The sequence below is a fragment of the Girardinichthys multiradiatus genome, chromosome 6 (genome assembly GCF_021462225.1).
Source record: "Girardinichthys multiradiatus isolate DD_20200921_A chromosome 6, DD_fGirMul_XY1, whole genome shotgun sequence".
NCBI classification, from domain to species: Eukaryota; Metazoa; Chordata; class Actinopteri; order Cyprinodontiformes; family Goodeidae; genus Girardinichthys; species Girardinichthys multiradiatus.
The window spans coordinates 45,336,696-45,353,814 of record NC_061799.1 but is presented as its reverse complement, the minus strand read 5'-3'; the positions used below and the strand labels follow the sequence as shown (position 1 = coordinate 45,353,814).

At 46.5% G+C, this 17,119-nt stretch overlaps 1 protein-coding gene and 1 long non-coding RNA gene across 2 annotated transcripts; one reads left to right on the top strand and one right to left on the bottom strand.

Annotated features, from left to right (window-relative positions):
- Positions 1-11,887: 11,887 nt before the first annotated feature.
- On the bottom strand, positions 11,888-15,220 carry ptmab (prothymosin alpha b). The gene is made up of 5 exons (XM_047368886.1): positions 15,033-15,220; positions 13,039-13,104; positions 12,884-12,965; positions 12,719-12,804; positions 11,888-12,638 (listed from the first exon to the last, which is right to left on the bottom strand). Exons 1-5 carry the CDS (start codon positions 15,075-15,077, stop codon positions 12,594-12,596), a joined length of 324 nt encoding a protein of 107 aa, XP_047224842.1. The 5' UTR covers positions 15,078-15,220; the 3' UTR covers positions 11,888-12,593.
- A 324-nt stretch (positions 15,221-15,544) lies between these two features.
- On the top strand, positions 15,545-16,791 carry LOC124870290. The gene is made up of 2 exons (XR_007038732.1): positions 15,545-15,919; positions 16,145-16,791. It is a non-coding gene; the product is annotated as an uncharacterized LOC124870290 (long non-coding RNA).
- The last annotated feature ends 328 nt before the right edge of the window (positions 16,792-17,119 follow it).

The window sequence follows — 17,119 nt, the reverse complement described above, 5'->3', positions numbered from 1 at the left end:
TAGTGAACCACTCAGCTGGAGGAAACCGCTTACACTGAGCCTGGTTCTGGTTCTGCTAGAGGTGTCTTTCTGTTTTCCGTTTTGCTGTAGCTTCATTCATGCCCAGAATGAGGGATTGCTGCAAAGTCAATGCCTTGATGCAACCTGCTGGGTTCCCTAGATAGAAGCTTTCTAACCAGTTAGAATAATAAACTGAACTGGACCGAATAGTTTGATAACTCGGATCAAAGTGGAAAGGATGCACGTCACTGGGAATCTGGACGGAACTGAATGTTTTTGTGAAATATAAATAAACTGCAACAATGAGGTCGGACACAAGATGGCAGCACCGCATCGAACAAGAATTGGGTCCCATGACGTGAAGCCGGTGTGTTTGCAGAAAATGGGAAGTTCGGACAGAATCTGCTGCAGACCTGATGCTCTGGTTGTGTCTTTATGAAATGCATATTGTTTTATTATCCCTGGGATGTTAACGTGTTTTATTCCTTGTCTGATGTTGTGAAGTAAGTTTGGAGAGAAATACTGAAGCAACGCAGGCTGCACACGATGAAGTTAATTTATTTCCAGGTCGAGAGGAGATGTCAGCAGAGGGTTTATTTCCTGATCTCATTTCTGCTCAGATTCTCTGAAAGGGTTCAAGTGTGTGGAAGATCTGATCTGCAGGATTCCTTCAGCACAGGAACCTCTTTAAGAAAAACTAATGTTGCCTTTTCGTTGGAAGCAGTCCAGCTGCTGTAATAGTTGCAGTTATTCTCTCATGGGATGAATAGATAATTACACGGACTGTTTATTGCACCAGTTATTAAAAACTTACTGTACCTGTTTAACTTGCTCAGGTGTGTATGGGCACAGACTGCCCTATAGGACAGCTAGAGTACTGCATCTTTTGTCTTACCTGTATTCTGTAGTGATCTGGATCTGCAGTTCTCCACTTTCTGAAGAGCAACCAGAGAAAATCTCTTTTACTCAACTTTAGTCTGATCTGAATTTTTTCAGGAGATGAAGGCAGGAACTAAATTCAACACACAACAGAGAGATCAGCAAAAAATTAAATTTAAATGTGAAAATGCTGCTTTCTGATTGGCTGACCGCTGCAGCTGGGAAATATAACTTCTATGGAGTTTAAATTCAACACCTAGGCTCCCAATTGGTGTGTTCCCATTCAGGAGAGCCAATCAGCAGGCAGCTGAGGTGTCCTTTATGTTCTCTACCTGCAGCAGGTTCGGCTTGATGTTTTCACCCTGCAGCTGTGAGTTTGTATCAAGCCAGGACTCATCAGAGTTTCTGTGTTCACTCACTTAGAAAACCAGAACTTCACCTGAAAGTCTGTGCTCCAAGGGGAACAACAGAGTTCAGCTCTACAGTGGATCAGCCTTTTACAGAAAAACTATGCCTAAAGACATAAAAGACAGGAAGGAGTCTGCTGGAGAGAGGCAGACAAATTAATACTGAAAAGGGGGGAAAAAAAGAAAACTAAATCATTAAGAGATCTGAAGAAGCACTGGGAGAACATTGTTGGATGTCCAGAAAGAAACAGCAAATCTACAGAAAAACATAGAAATAAATAACAAAAACTAAAAGGGATTAAATGAAAGAAGTAAAAAAATACACACCATAAAGTAATCTGAACTTTGATGCAAGCGATGATAATAATAATAACAGTAATTAGAACCTGAGATGTAAGGTCCAGGAGGGAACCCAGACTTCACCAGAACCACCTCCCAGCTCATTTCATTCCCAGGTCAGACAGAAGCTGAAACCAGATGTTTACATCTGTCTGACTTTATATCAGACTTTTCATCTTCTAGGTCAGTTAGTTTTACTAAGATTGTTCACTAGACTTCATCCTGCAACACCTCGACCATCCAGGGATGTACGCCTGTGGACTTCAGCTCGGGCTTCAACACCATCAACCCAGACATCCTCCACCAGAAGCTCAGAACCTGTCTGTGAATCACCAGCTTCCCGAAGGACCGGCAGCAGCAGGTGAGGCTGAGAAGCATTTTCTCCCACACAAGAACCATCAGCACCGGCACCCCCCAGGGGTGTGTTCTCCCCCCACTCCTCTTCTTCCTCTACACTAATGACTGGACCTCAGCGGACCCGTCTGCGAAACTCCTGAAGGTTGCAGATGACACCACTGTTATTGAACTGATCCTGGACAGTGATGAGTCTGCATGCAGACGGGAGGTGGATCTGCTGGTACACTTGTGTGGTCAGAACCACCTTGAACTTAACCCACTCAAGACTGTGAAGATGATGGTGGTTTTCAGGAGAACACCACCCTCACATACCCCCCTCACCATCCTCAACACCACATCCTGTGGCACTTCCGGTTCCTAGGAACCACCATTTCTGGAAACCTGAGATGGTCCTCACACATAGACAATGATTGCAGACCCCACACACCCTGTACATATAAACTGTTTAGACTTTAACCTTCAGGTGGCGCTACAGAGTTAGTTTCTCCCCCAGGCTGTCTCTCTGATGAACATTATATTATAACTATTATAACCCGCCTGTCTCTTTTCTCTCTATATGTAATAAATTTAGCTGTAAATACACATACATGTATATTCTGCTTCTTTATCCTTAGTTAATGTTGGTACGATGTGAGCGCTGGAAACCGAATTCAAATTCCCTGTTTGTGCCCAGAATCCTGGCCCATAAAGCTGGTTCTGATTCTGATTACCAGAAAAATAGAGACATTTTTTACTGTCCTCAAAGTTTGCATCATTCATTCATCTTCTATACCGCTTCTTCCATAGCGGGTCGTGGGGAAGCTGGTGCCTATCTCCAGCAGTCTGCAGGCAGGAGCACCCTGGACAGGTGCCAGTCCATCGCAGGGCAAAGGTTTGCATCATTTTCCTAATATTTGGTATAATTAGCTTTACACTGTAAGACTTGCTTCAATGGACCTCTCACCATATTTGGCCGGGATTCTGGCCCAATCCTCCAGACAGAACCAGGGTAATTGGGTCAGGATTGCAGGCTTCCTTGCTCACGCACCTTTTCAGCTCCACCCTTAAATGATCTCTTGGACTGAGATCAGGCCTTTGTGGTGGCCGCTCAGAAACGCTGACTTTGTGTCCCTCATCGCCTCTGGGACATTGTCCCTTCAGAAGACCCGTTTGTCCCCAACTCTTAACTTCATGGCTGATGTCTTGAGATGTTTCTATAGTGTTTCAATGCAACATTTGTTCCTCATGATCCCATTCTGATCCTCTCCCTGATGTGTTGCAGATATCTATGGATTTCTCTAAGATGTCACACAAACAAGCAGAGTGTTGGAGGTGCTGCCTTAAAATACCTCCTCAGGTGTGCCTCCAGAAGCTTAGAAAACCATGACGTCATCATCTGGGCTGGTTTGATGTGGAGGAGCGGCAGCTCTACTCTGAGCTCCATCATCTGAGCTCCTTATCTCTGAGGCACGTCCCAGCTACCCTGCAGGGGACCTTCTCACTGATGGACAGCTAACGCTTGCTTCAGCGAGTCTCCACTCAGCATCAGTGTCTGCTGCTTTATTGGAGGATTTCAGGTAATAAACCGGTAAATATGAAAACATCTGAGATGCAGCTCACAACCAGCTCCAGCTGCTCTTTAAAAATAATGAGCAGAATTTATCAACAGAACCCAAATTTTACAAGAAACCATCACCGAGATGTAATGTGGAACCTGTTAAGATCCTGGCAGCGACGGGCTGTAAAAACATCTTATCTCCGGCATACAGGTTGTAGAAAAATAAGGTTAAATACAGCATCGAAATACAAAACCCAAGAGCTCCAACTCAGACTCTACAGGCCTCCGTTAGCAGGGTAGAGGTTAAAGGTCATGGCAGCGCAGTCACAGAAACACTGAACAAGTAGGGCTGCTTGGAAGGGTTGAAGGAGAAAGCTTCTTCTTTCTAAAACAACATGGCTGCAGGACACAGGCTGGATCTGAGGGAAGGACGAGACGTCCAGGACAACGTCCACCGGACAGATGAGACCAAAGTAGAGATGTTTAAACCTGATGCACAGAACCATGTGTGGAGGAAACCTAAATCCTGCCTATCCACCACCATGATGATGTGGGCTTGTGTGGAGTCACAGGACCTGGGCACCTTGCCGTCACAAAGTGGTGCTGAGGGTGGTTCTACCAGCTGCTAAAGGAGGTTCCACCAGCTGCTATAGGAGGTTCCACCAGCTACTATAGGAGGTTCTACAAGCTGCTAAAGGAGGTTCCACCAGCTGCTACAGGAGGTTCCACCAGCTACTATAGGAGGTTCTACAAGCTGCTAAAGAAGTTTCCACCAGCTGCTACAGGAGGTTCCACCAGCTACTATAGGAGGTTCTACAAGCTGCTAAAGAAGTTTCCACCAGCTGCTACAGGAGGTTCCACCAGCTACTATAGGAGGTTCTACAAGCTGCTAAAGGAGGTTCCACCAGCTGCTACAGGAGGTTCCACCAGCTACTATAGGAGGTTCTACAAGCTGCTAAAGAAGTTTCCACCAGCTGCTACAGGAGGTTCCACCAGCTACTATAGGAGGTTCTACAAGCTGCTAAAGGAGGTTCCACCAGCTGCTAAAGGAGGTTCCACCAGCTACTATAGGAGGTTCTACAAGCTGCTAAAGGAGGTTCCACCAGCTGCTAAAGGAGGTTCCACCAGCTGCTACAGGAGGTTCCACCAGCTACTACAGGAGGTTCTACAAGCTGCTAAAGAAGTTTCCACCAGCTGCTACAGGAGGTTCCACCAGCTGCTAAAGGAGGTTCCACCAGCTTCTACAGGAGGTTCCACCAGCTACTACAGGAGGTTCCACCAGCTACTATAGGAGGTTCTACAAGCTGCTAAAGAAGTTTCCACCAGCTTCTACAGGAGGTTCCACCAGCTACTACAGGAGGTTCTACAAGCTGCTAAAGAAGTTTCCACCAGCTGCTACAGGAGGTTCCACCAGCTGCTAAAGGAGGTTCCACCAGCTTCTACAGGAGGTTCCACCAGCTACTACAGGAGGTTCTACAAGCTGCTAAAGAAGTTTCCACCAGCTGCTACAGGAGGTTCCACCAGCTACTATAGGAGGTTCTACAAGCTGCTAAAGAAGTTTCCACCAGCTGCTACAGGAGGTTCCACCAGCTACTATAGGAGGTTCTACAAGCTGCTAAAGGAGGTTCCACCAGCTGCTACAGGAGGTTCCACCAGCTACTATAGGAGGTTCTACAAGCTGCTAAAGAAGTTTCCACCAGCTGTTACAGGAGGTTCCACCAGCTACTATAGGAGGTTCTACAAGCTGCTAAAGGAGGTTCCACCAGCTGCTACAGGAGGTTCCACCAGCTACTATAGGAGGTTCTACAAGCTGCTAAAGAAGTTTCCACCAGCTGCTACAGGAGGTTCCACCAGCTACTATAGAAGGTTCTACAAGTTGCTAAAGAAGTTTCCACCAGCTGCTACAGGAGGTTCCACCAGCTACTACAGGAGGTTCTACAAGCTGCTAAAGAAGTTTCCACCAGCTGCTACAGGAGGTTCCACCAGCTACTATAGGAGGTTCTACAAGCTGCTAAAGAAGTTTCCACCAGCTGCTACAGGAGGTTCCACCAGCTACTATAGGAGGTTCTACAAGCTGCTAAAGGAGGTTCCACCAGCTTCTACAGGAGGTTCCACCAGCTACTATAGGAGGTTCTACAAGCTGCTAAAGAAGTTTCCACCAGCTGCTACAGGAGGTTCCACCAGCTACTATAGGAGGTTCTACAAGCTGCTAAAGAAGTTTCCACCAGCTGCTAAAGGAGGTCCCACCAGCTACTATAGGATGTTCTACAAGCTGCTAAAGATGTTTCCACCAGCTGCTACAGGAGGTTCCACCAGCTACTATAGGAGGTTCTACAAGCTGCTAAAGAAGTTTCCACCAGCTGCTACAGGAAGGAGGTTCCACCAGCTACTATAGGAGGTTCTACAAGCTGCTAAAGAAGTTTCCACCAGCTGCTACAGGAGGTCCCACCAGCTACTATAGGAGGGTCTACAAGCTGCTAAAGAAGTTTCCACCAGCTGCTACAGGAGGTTCCACCAGCTACTATAGGAGGTTCTACAAGCTGCTAAAGAAGTTTCCACCAGCTGCTACAGGAGGTTCCACCAGCTACTATAGGAGGTTCCACCAGCTACTATAGGAGGTTCTACCAGCTGCTATAGGAGGTTCCACCAGCTACTATAGGAGGTTCTACAAGCTGCTATAGGAGGTTCCACCAGCTGCTACAGGAGGTTCCACCAGCTACTATAGGAGGTTCTACAAGCTGCTAAAGAAGTTTCCACCAGCTGCTACAGGAGGTTCCACCAGCTACTATAGGAGGTTCTACAAGCTGCTAAAGAAGTTTCCACCAGCTGCTACAGGAGGTTCCACCAGCTACTATAGGAGGTTCTACAAGCTGCTAAAGGAGGTTCCACCAGCTGCTACAGGAGGTTCCACCAGCTACTATAGGAGGTTCTACAAGCTGCTAAAGAAGTTTCCACCAGCTGCTACAGGAGGTTCCACCAGCTACTATAGGAGGTTCTACAAGCTGCTAAAGAAGTTTCCACCAGCTGCTACAGGAGGTTCCACCAGCTACTATAGGATGTTCTACAAGCTGCTAAAGAAGTTTCCACCAGCTGCTACAGGAGGTTCCACCAGCTACTATAGGAGGTTCTACAAGCTGCTAAAGACGTTTCCACCAGCTGCTACAGGAAGGAGGTTCCACCAGCTACTATAGGAGGTTCTACAAGCTGCTAAAGAAGTTTCCACCAGCTGCTACAGGAGGTCCCACCAGCTACTATAGGAGGTTCTACAAGTTGCTAAAGAAGTTTCCACCAGCTGCTAAAGGAGGTCCCACCAGCTACTATAGGATGTTCTACAAGCTGCTAAAGGAGGTCCCACCAGCTACTATAGGATGTTCTACAAGCTGCTAAAGGAGGTCCCACCAGCTACTATAGGATGTTCTACAAGCTGCTACAGGAGGTTCCACCAGCTACTATAGGAGGTTCTACAAGCTGCTAAAGGAGGTCCCACCAGCTACTATAGGATGTTCTACAAGCTGCTAAAGGAGGTTCCACCAGCTACTATAGGAGGTTCTACAAGGTGCTAAAGGAGGTTCCACAAGCTGCAATAGGAGGTTCCACCAGCTACTATAGGAGGTTCTACAAGCTGCTAAAGGAGGTTCCACCAGCTGCTAAAGGAGGTTCCACCAGCTACTATAGGAGGTTCTAGAAGCTGCTAAAGGAGGTTCTGGGAGCTGTGGGGTTATGAGACAATCATGGTTTCATCGTCTGATCACACATCCTCCCCTTAGTTTTTATAAATGAGTTTTTATAGTTAAACTCTGATCTGTTTTGGACTCATCATGAGAACCCATCCCAACATAATCTGAATGTTCTCTTGCTGCTTCTTTAGATGATTTTAGTTAGTTTTCCAGCTTCCTGGTGGACCGCACCGCATCAGCTCTGTTGCTCCTGTTTGGGATGAACCATGTTGGATCTGTGGGGGGCAGGAAACCCAGAAATACCTTTAACACACCGACCAGTTTAAGCAGAACCAGTTCAATCACTGGTTGCTGGTTGAACTGGTTCTGTACCATGATCTGAGACTGAATATAAGAACAGTTGTCCAGATGGGGTTGCTAAGACAACCACAAAATGCCACCGTTTGAATAATTTGAAACAATTTTTGAAAATAAATAAATAAATAAAACAAACATATTAAGCAATTACTTCATGCTGGACAAAACTAATACAACAATTGATTAACTAATAATCAGATAAATCTTTATAAAATATTTATAATAGCATTAATAATAATAATTATAATAGGTTAAATGATGAGCTGCCAGGAATGCAGATGGAAAACAGACCAATTAAAGGTGTTGTTTTAAATATTAAAGGACTTCTGGTACCATTACTAAAAATGGTGAAAACACCAGTTTGATGTGATTGATCAAACGTCCTTTTATTTGAAGCCACTGATTTTGTTCTAAATGAACCCACACTCAGACTGGATTGAACCCTGCCTGCTGCAGGTGAAAACGTTTTGCATGTTTTATTGAGAAAGTCACTTCCACACGGCCCAGATCTTACCTTCTGGTCATGACCCTTCTGTCTCTGCCAGGTCTGACAGCTTTGAACCTGTGACTGTTGTGTCTGCTGGAGGTCATTTAAAGCCAGCAGGTTCTGAGGTCAGCTGATCCTCAGTGTCCCGAAGATGAAGCGTAACCTCAGAGGAGGCCACGCCTTTTCTGCCGCAGCTCCTAAACGATGGAACAACCTTTCCTGGGACATCCAACAGTCCTCTTCTCTGTCTGCTTTAAATCCCTTCTTAAAACCCATCTCTTCTCCCTGACCTTTGACACCATCTGAGATGTTGACTTTTAAATGGTTTTTACCTCATTCTGACTGATTGTGAGATTGTTTCTGTTCAATCATTTATTCAGTGAGCAGCTCGTCGGTCCTGAAGGTGTTCAAAGTGCTCCATTAATTAAGCCGCTATGGTAAACATTAAAACAACAATAAACTGAACTGCTAAACTAAATGAAAGTTAAAACAGTAATTTTATTAAAGCAGACTACTGTACACAACAGGACAAAAATTTAAACATTAGAAATATAAACAGAATAATAGTTGAAATGTAGCCACAGTTGGTTCCATTTCAAATTAATAAAAACATTAGTTAAAAGAAAAAATGTAAAGTTAAAAGAACTTAAATGGTAAATGATGATTACATTATATTAGCATGAATAAGTGAAATGAATATACATATGATCACATGAGGAGCTACATGGTGGGGCAGTGGTTAGCACCGATGGTCCTGGTTTGAATCCCAAATCTTTTCTGCATGCAGGTAGTTCTCTCTGTGGATGTGGGGTCCTCCCTGGGTACTCCAGCTTCGGTCTGGTCTCTATTCTCTGCACGATTGTCCGTCCTGCGTCTCTGTGTTTCCTGCGGACTGACCACCTGTCCAGGGTGGACCCTACCTATCAACCAAAATCTTATTTTGACTCTGAAACCACACCTTTATAAATATAACGTTTCTGTCAGTGATTCTGTGTTCAGATTGTTGTCTTCTTTCATCCAAACATATAAAAGTTAAAGTGTAACATCAGTGAGACTCAGCTTGGAGAGAGAAACGGGAACAGGAAACTGCTGCTAACCGTCAGAATATTTAAAAAGCATCAGATGAACTAATGAAGGAACATGCATGTAAATGAGGTGTGGAGTGAGTTCGCTGTGAGGACGGCACCTCTGTGTTTCCTAACATTCCTCTCTGAGGCCTGCAGGCTGCAGCCGGCATGACCCGACACAGATCCTCCTCCGCCGTTCAGGTCCCGTCATGTTTCTGCTGAAGCTGTGTCAGGAACCAGCTGCAGAGAGGCCCCAGTGTAGCTCATCATCATCTCCTTAACTCCTGTGTCGGAGCCCTCACCTCCATCTTGAAGGCTCCTGTGAATCCAGTTAAGGCTCAGGTTCTTAGAACACAGTGTGGTTCGGTGTCTGTGTCTGATATCTGAGACCATGACTGAATCCGGAAGAGAAAACCTTCCCTTCCAAGTCTTCCTGGTGAACAACCTCTGCTCTGAGATGAACTCTGAACCAGCAGACGTTCACCAGTAGCGGGTCTCTCCTTGTCACTGCTGCTGGCCGGGAATCAAGAGTCCAGTTTTCTCCCAGCAGCAAGCTGGAGGGACCAGAAACACTTCAGGCAGTAAAACCCCAACACAGCACAGGAAGCAATAAATGTTTCATTACTGCCAAACATCTGTTCACCGAAACAGACCCAGAAAGGCTGATTCTGGGCGAGCTCGTGACGTCCACCTTCAGAGACAAAGCTGAAACACACCTGAGGTCCTGTTGTAAGGTGGGTTCTGCTCAGGCAGCTGGTTCCAGGTTCATCAGCAGACCTCAGATTCAGCTCACATCTGATGTTTGGGACATTACTGCACACACTGACTGCATTTACTGATATTTAATATTTGGAATAAACTGACCTTTAAACAAGCGAACATTTGGTTTAGTTAAACTGCTGCATGGTCGGTTTGAATACCTCCTCTGCCGGTTCGAGGTTCTGGTACACAGAACGGAACATCCTGATGATTATCTGGACATTTATAGTTATCAGTGGGCTTCTGTTTCATTCCTCCATGAAATCAATCAGGATGAAGATCGCAAATAACACGAATGGATGGATGAACGAATGGATGAACGAATGGATGAACAGATGGATGGATGAACGAATGGATGAACGGATGGATGGATGAACGAATGGATGAATGAACGGATGGATGAACGAATGGATGAACAGATGGATGGATGAACGAATGGATGAACGGATGGATGAACGGAGGGATGGATGAACGAATGGATGAATGAACGAATGGATGAACAGATGGATGGATGAACGAATGGATGAATGAACGAATGGATGAACGGATGGATGGACGAACGGATGGATGAACAGATGGATGGATGAACGAATGGATGAACGGATGAATGAACGGATGGATGGACGGATGGATGAACGAATGGATGAACGGATGAATGAACGGATGGATGAACGGATGGATGGATGAACGAATGGATAAATGGATGGATGAACGGATGGATGGATGGATGAACGAATGGATAAATGGATGGATGAACAAATGGATGAACGGATGGATGGATGAACGAATGGATAAATGGATGGATGAACGAATGGATGGATGAACAAATGGATGAACGGATGAATGAACGGATGGATGGATGGATGAACGGATGAATGAACGGATGGATGGATGGATGAACGAATGGATAAATGGATGGATGAACAAATGGATGAACGGATGGATGGATGAACGGATGAATGAACGGACGGATGAATGGATGGATGGACGAATGGATGAACGGATGAATGAATGGATGGATGGATGAACGGATGGATGAACGGATGGATGGACGGATGGATGAACGGATGAATGAACGGATGGATGGATGAACGGATGGATGATCTATCCGTGTATCACTGTGAACACATGGAGACCTTAAAAGCTGAGCAGGAGCAGATGATGGAACAACAACCTTCAGCAGGATGTTCTGACAGTTTTCCTTCCACAACAAAGGAACCCTTGTGCTGTTTAAGGGCCATGAAGCACCAGAACCGACCGGTCCTAGTTGGATGTTGTCTGGTCCGCATGGAGACCAGAGGTGGATCATCCACAAGAACAGGAAAGGTGGTGTTATCAGGCAGGTACTGAAGCATCCGGCAGTCAGAACACTGTAGGTCACCAGAACCGGAGCCACACTGTGAATAAAACCTGACAACGAAGAAGTCCTTGACCCGTCCAGGAAGGAAGGAAGGAAGGCTTTTACTTTTTCCCCATAGCAACAGAGCTGGAAAATACCGAGATGAAATTCAGTGCCTCTTTTCTAGACTGTGCAGGAACCGAGTCCATTCAGATTCTTTTTTGTCAGGAATCTGATCCAGATCTGAGGAACAATCAAGCGGCACCATTCGCTGGACCTCGATCCACAATATTCTGTGTTTGTATCAAACATGTTGGAAAAATGTTTAAACTCACCATTTACTGCTTTCCATTATTTCATAGATCCGATTATTTGCCCAGCCTTTTATGATTGGGAACGAATGAAAAGCTTTTATATTATGGAACTTTTGACATTTTCCAAAAAAGCCGGATCGTAGTCATTTGGATCTCAGATGGAACCAACAAATTGAACTTTCTGGAGTTCGGAGCAGATTTAAATCTTAAGAAAAGCCAAATCCAGCAGCAACTTTCATACAGAAATAATCTTTTTTATCGTCATACAGGTTTAATCCCTCTTTCAGAGAGGGTTCCTGACGCTCCTCACCTTCAGAGTTTTTCCACCGCTGGCAGGAAGAGGAAATAAAACAAGCAGAGATTTGAAGTACAACTCACAAAATAAAAGTCCGGTTTATTGTCAAACAACAAACTTCGCACATACATCAAAACAGGCCGTCATAAAACAAAATGTCGCCGACAAAGAGAAGAACGAAAAGAAAAGAGGCTCTTTTCTTTGGCCTTACCCTCCCATACAAACAAACTAGTTATGGTACAGCTAAAGTACATACATTAAATTTACTGGAATGCTCTGAGTTCAACGGCTTTAAGAGGTTGTCTTTCATGTTTTTATTTATTTTTATTTAGTTTTTACATGTTTTCTAGTATCTGAGATATTGTAACATGGTCAACCAAGTAAAATCTTTTTGTTACAGAAGAAGCACCGATTTGGTCTGACGAGATCGCTGCCGAGAGAGAAGCTGACCCCCCTCCTAACAATATGTACAAAAATATAAAATGTAAATAAAAATACAAACGAATTCTCCGTTCGGGTTGTTGTTGCTGAAGAGAAGCCTGATTTCTGCGTCGGGCGAGGTGGCGGGGTCCTCTAGAAAATTTGTTTTGCAGCTTGGAGGGGAGGTCTGGACGTGGTGGATGCTTGTTGAACTCTACTTGCTAATGACCATGTTGGATTTTTTTTTATTATTTTTTCTTTAGATCAGTCCTCCAGCCCCTCCACCTGTGACGTGTAAAAGCGGTCAGAGGTGAAGAACCAGGAAGTGGTTCAGCAGGGTGGCGCGGGGCGAAAACGCATCAATCGTCGTCGTCGGTTTTCTGCTTCTTGGTTTCGACGTCGTCCTGAAAGAGGAGAGGGACAAGTTAGCCGCTTGGTTCCGGATCTCTGGACCAAGCACAGATCAGAGGTCCAGTCGTCTCACCTCATCGTCCTCGTCGTCATCCTCAGCTGCCCGTTTTGTGCCGCCTTCAATCTCGTCTTCATCATCTTCCTCGTCTTCCTCATCGCCTGCAGGAGAACAGAGAGAAGGATCAATCAGGTCTGCAAGTTTCAGACCAAACCACACTGGAGGCAGCCTGCTACCCACCTTCTCCATCATCTTCTTCTTCCTCTTCCTCCTCGTCCACCTCCTCCTCGTCTACCTCAGGCTCTCCGTTCTCCTCATTCTCCTGGAGAACAACCAACTGTGAACTTTCTGACACATTTCATCCAAATGAAATCTGAAGTTTTCAGCCAGTCTACCTTTCCGTTGGTGGCAGCATCCTTGCCGTTCTCCTTCTCCTCTGCCAGCTTCTTCTCCTTCAGGTCCTGCAGAAGAAAACCAGAAGCTTGTAAAAATAAAGCCAGCTGCTACCTGCCCTTCTACCCACTGGCCTACTTACAGCTGCACATTGTTCAGCCTTCCTATTTAAACAGCATATCACTCTCTGCAGATCCTCCCCCTGCCTCCACCCCCTCCATCCTCTCTAATGTGTTGTAATCTGATACTTTGATGTGGCCCCACGGGAACTCTGGGTATTGTAGTCCTCAGTCAGGCTGCCATTGCTGCCATGTCACCAGACACGCCCGGGAGCAGCACTGCAATACCCAGGATGCACTGCTCGGTTTAAAATAACACGGGAGGGCGCAGGAGCAGGAGGAGGAGGAGGAGGAAGAAAGAGGAGGAGGAGGGGGGGGTTGATGGTGATGAAGGGGAGGAGGAGGAGAAGAGCGCGAGGCACGCTGCTTCTGCTGGCCGCTTGTTGTAACGGAGGCAGCAAAGGACAATAGAAGACAACACATGGCAGGCGTAAAAACGCAAAGGCTGCGGGTCCGAACGGAACCGAAACACGCCGTTATACCACGTCCGCAGACACACTTTCACCGGAAACACGCTCACTCCCGCGACATGCGCGCTCACGCACCCAACGCACATACAGTTATTGATTAATTGCTTAAAATAATCTCATTGGTTGAACCCATTAAGCTGTTTAGCAGCAGCGGGGACTGCGCGGCTCCGCCTGTGCGTAAAAATGCTCCAGAACTAAAAATAGAACCGAACAGTCACCCCTGGACTATAACGCTTGGTACCGGGACCTAACTTTTCCCCCCTCAGCTTCTCCATATGTTCATTCATCACAAACGCTGCGCTGCGGAAACACGACCCCCCGGGCCGAACCGATTAAAGTTTGACCAAATTTGAACCCGTCCAACCATAGAAAAAAAACGACTGTTTAAAAGCAGCGATGGACCGGTGGAGGGAGAACCCCCGAATCATTGCGGATCAGAAAGAGGGGAAAACCAGCACCGTCACATCACACCTCCACGGCGCGGCCGCGCACACGCACGCAGTGAAGTACATGACCAAACCAGACAGAAAGTTTACCCCGGAGATACAATCAAAAGATTCAGCAAAAACACCAAAGAAGAAGCGGAAGCCGAGCGCAGATGTCGGAGAGCGGCTCCCAGGCGGACTCAGCGGCGGCTGCAGCGAGCTCAGCGGGTCCGTGTACAAACCGGGTCGGACGGCGGCCAGCAGGTGCCTGTTCGGTCGGAAACACGCAGGCACTGGTGGACCAACAAGAACAAACAAGCTGGAGGAGGTGAAAGTTAACGGCGTGAATTCCGCACCTCCTGCCGCTCCGTCCTTCATTCAAACGCACCAACTTCACACCACATCCCCAACCAAGCCTCAAAGCCCGGTAGCTCTGATAATCCACACATTTTAGGAGAAAGTGGTCCCAAAAAGTCCAAACATGATTCACCTTGAATTTTACTCACTTTCAGCATCTCACGGGATGCGAAGGAGGATAAAATGTGAGAATCTGCCCCTCAATCAGCAGTTAGAGGCGCCGTTAATAAGCGGAAAAACGCGGTAAGTGCGTGTTGGAGAGCGCGCCGTGCGTTAGTGCGCCGGTTCGGGCTGGATGGCAGAACCGAGCCGCTTGTATAAACAAAGAACCCGCGCAGACTCTTGCTCTCCGGACAATAAGACACTGTGGGAGCGCAGACCTCCATGATGCGCAGCTCCGACGCCCAGCTTTATTCTAAGGATACATTTAATTCCCATCAGTGGTGGAGGAAAACCGGAACACAGAGTGGCTTTATCCGCTCACTGGATCCACGGTTCTTAGATTCCTCGGGGTTCGAATGAGAGCGAAGCCACGACCGAAAGGTTTTGTAAAAATCTAGGTTACAGCCTGGAGACGCGTAAAGCTTCTGGAGAGGCTTAAAGAGGACGGTGTGCGGCGGCTTACCTTGGCAGAGATATCCGAGCCAGAGTCTACCTTCGTGTCTGCCATTGTTTTAGTTCAATAAAATAAAGGACGGCTGGAATAAAGTAAATCCCTCTGCTCGGCTGCTGGATCTGTCTGGATTATATTGTGCCAGTGGCCGACGGCGCTCACGGCCGAGGCTTTAATATAGGCTTGTGGGCGGAGCAACACGGAGGTCGCTGGCCGCTGATTGGCTGCAGGACGCACAGAGGTGTTCTCTTCGCGCGTCGGAATGGAACAATGGATAGAATTTCTATCCGTTCAGGACACGCCCCCTTCTGTTCTCCCAAAGCAACCGTCCTTATTCCGCTAAAAACAATAATCCGACCTGAATTAAGGCAGCCGAACGAACCGGACCGTGAGTCACGGAGCCCGTCCGACACCGTTGAGGCCAGAAAACCGAGTCTGAACCGAGCTGCGCAGTAAATATATCGAATAAACGAGCGCTCCGTTTGACGTAGTGTCAGTTTGATTGATTGATGGTTGGCTGGTGGAATCAGAAGGCGAACCCGGACCGGTTCTCCCGCCCACCGCCGCGGAGAGGGAATGCGGGCGAAGCGATGGGAAAAGCTTTCAGAAACCAGGCGGTTCTGGTGGATTTAAGTGTTTCACAGCGTTGCTGAGTGTTTGAGCGGAGAAATGGAGTTTAATTAATGCGCTGATCGGCCTCGACCCGTGCAGCTCGCCCCTCCCCCTTCATAGCGTCCATTTTTGAAACTCCCTCTCGGATCTGAATGTGCGCACTTCACACTCTGCACCGTTTTTAACCCACACTTCACCCAAAACCCGTGCGGGAAGATGGACACACGCACGAACACGCAGAATCCGTCGAATAAAGGCACCAGAGGGCCGTTTTATCGTGTAGTTTGGTAAGAACGGGCTGCTGGCCTCATTTCCTCCATTGTTGGAGCCCACAGAGAAAAGCCCCGCCGTGGAGGAGGGACCAGAAATAAAAAACTGTGCGACATAACAAAAACATGCGGTGACAAGAGAGGGAAACACAACATCATCATATAATCATCATGTACTCATGACGCGCGTTGTTCTGAACAAGGCTGTTTTCTTACCCACTTTTCAACTCATGTCTGTTACAGGCTGACAGAGAGCGGGACAAAGCGGCACACAGAAAAAAGCGGCCGCCATTGCTCCTTGTTGCTGTGGGGGATGGGAGCGGAGCAGCGCGTGCCTACATTCACATTCTGCTCTGATGACGCACTCCGACTCCCAGCAGCCCTCTGATTGGTCATTGGAATGAAATAAACAAGGCTTTGGCGCAGGTCGGCCGCTGATTGGCTCTCGCGGCCGTCCGTCAGTTTAAACCTGGATGTTTTTGGTTGTTTGTAAGCAGCGGCTCCGGATCCCGGATCTGGACTCGGTGTGGAGTTTCTCCTCAGTCTGTGGCCATGTTATCTTTTCTGATTACTGCCGAGTAAAAGCGATTCTTTTTAACTGCGTCTCATCTAATAATCTCAGAGATAAACATTAGTTCTGTTGAATAGTTCGGACAAACAGAACTCTTCTTTTTCCATGTTGCTGTTGGTGTCATCAAATATTAATGTGGCTATCAGAGCGAACAGATGGAGAAAGTGATCCCTCAGCAGAACCAAACCTTCTCCCTCTGGCCGTGTTTTACTGAGAAAACCAACAATTTCAATCAAACAGTCTCAGTTCACCTTGAATTCTGCTACTGTCCATTAAAACCGACTGAAAATGCAGTAAAAATAAAAAATTTTTAACAATATCCCAGAAGTTTTTACAGTCAGCTGTGTGGTTTTAAGCCCCTCAAGGTTCTGTTTTAGTGTGCAGAATGCAAAACATCATCTGTGTGGGAAATGATGAATAACTTTCCTCACACGAGACAAACAGAAATCTCAGATTTCCATCACGGTTTCTACTTTCACACTCACTGTTTCACTGTTTGGGCTTTAAATGATGGAATGCTTTTCTGTTGCTGAGTCTCTAAAATTATTTCACTCATGTTCTTCCTTTACATGTTGGACCAATAAAACCAACTCATGTCATTTTGACGATTTCTTCAGATTTTAATAAGTAAAATCACTTGGTGCAAC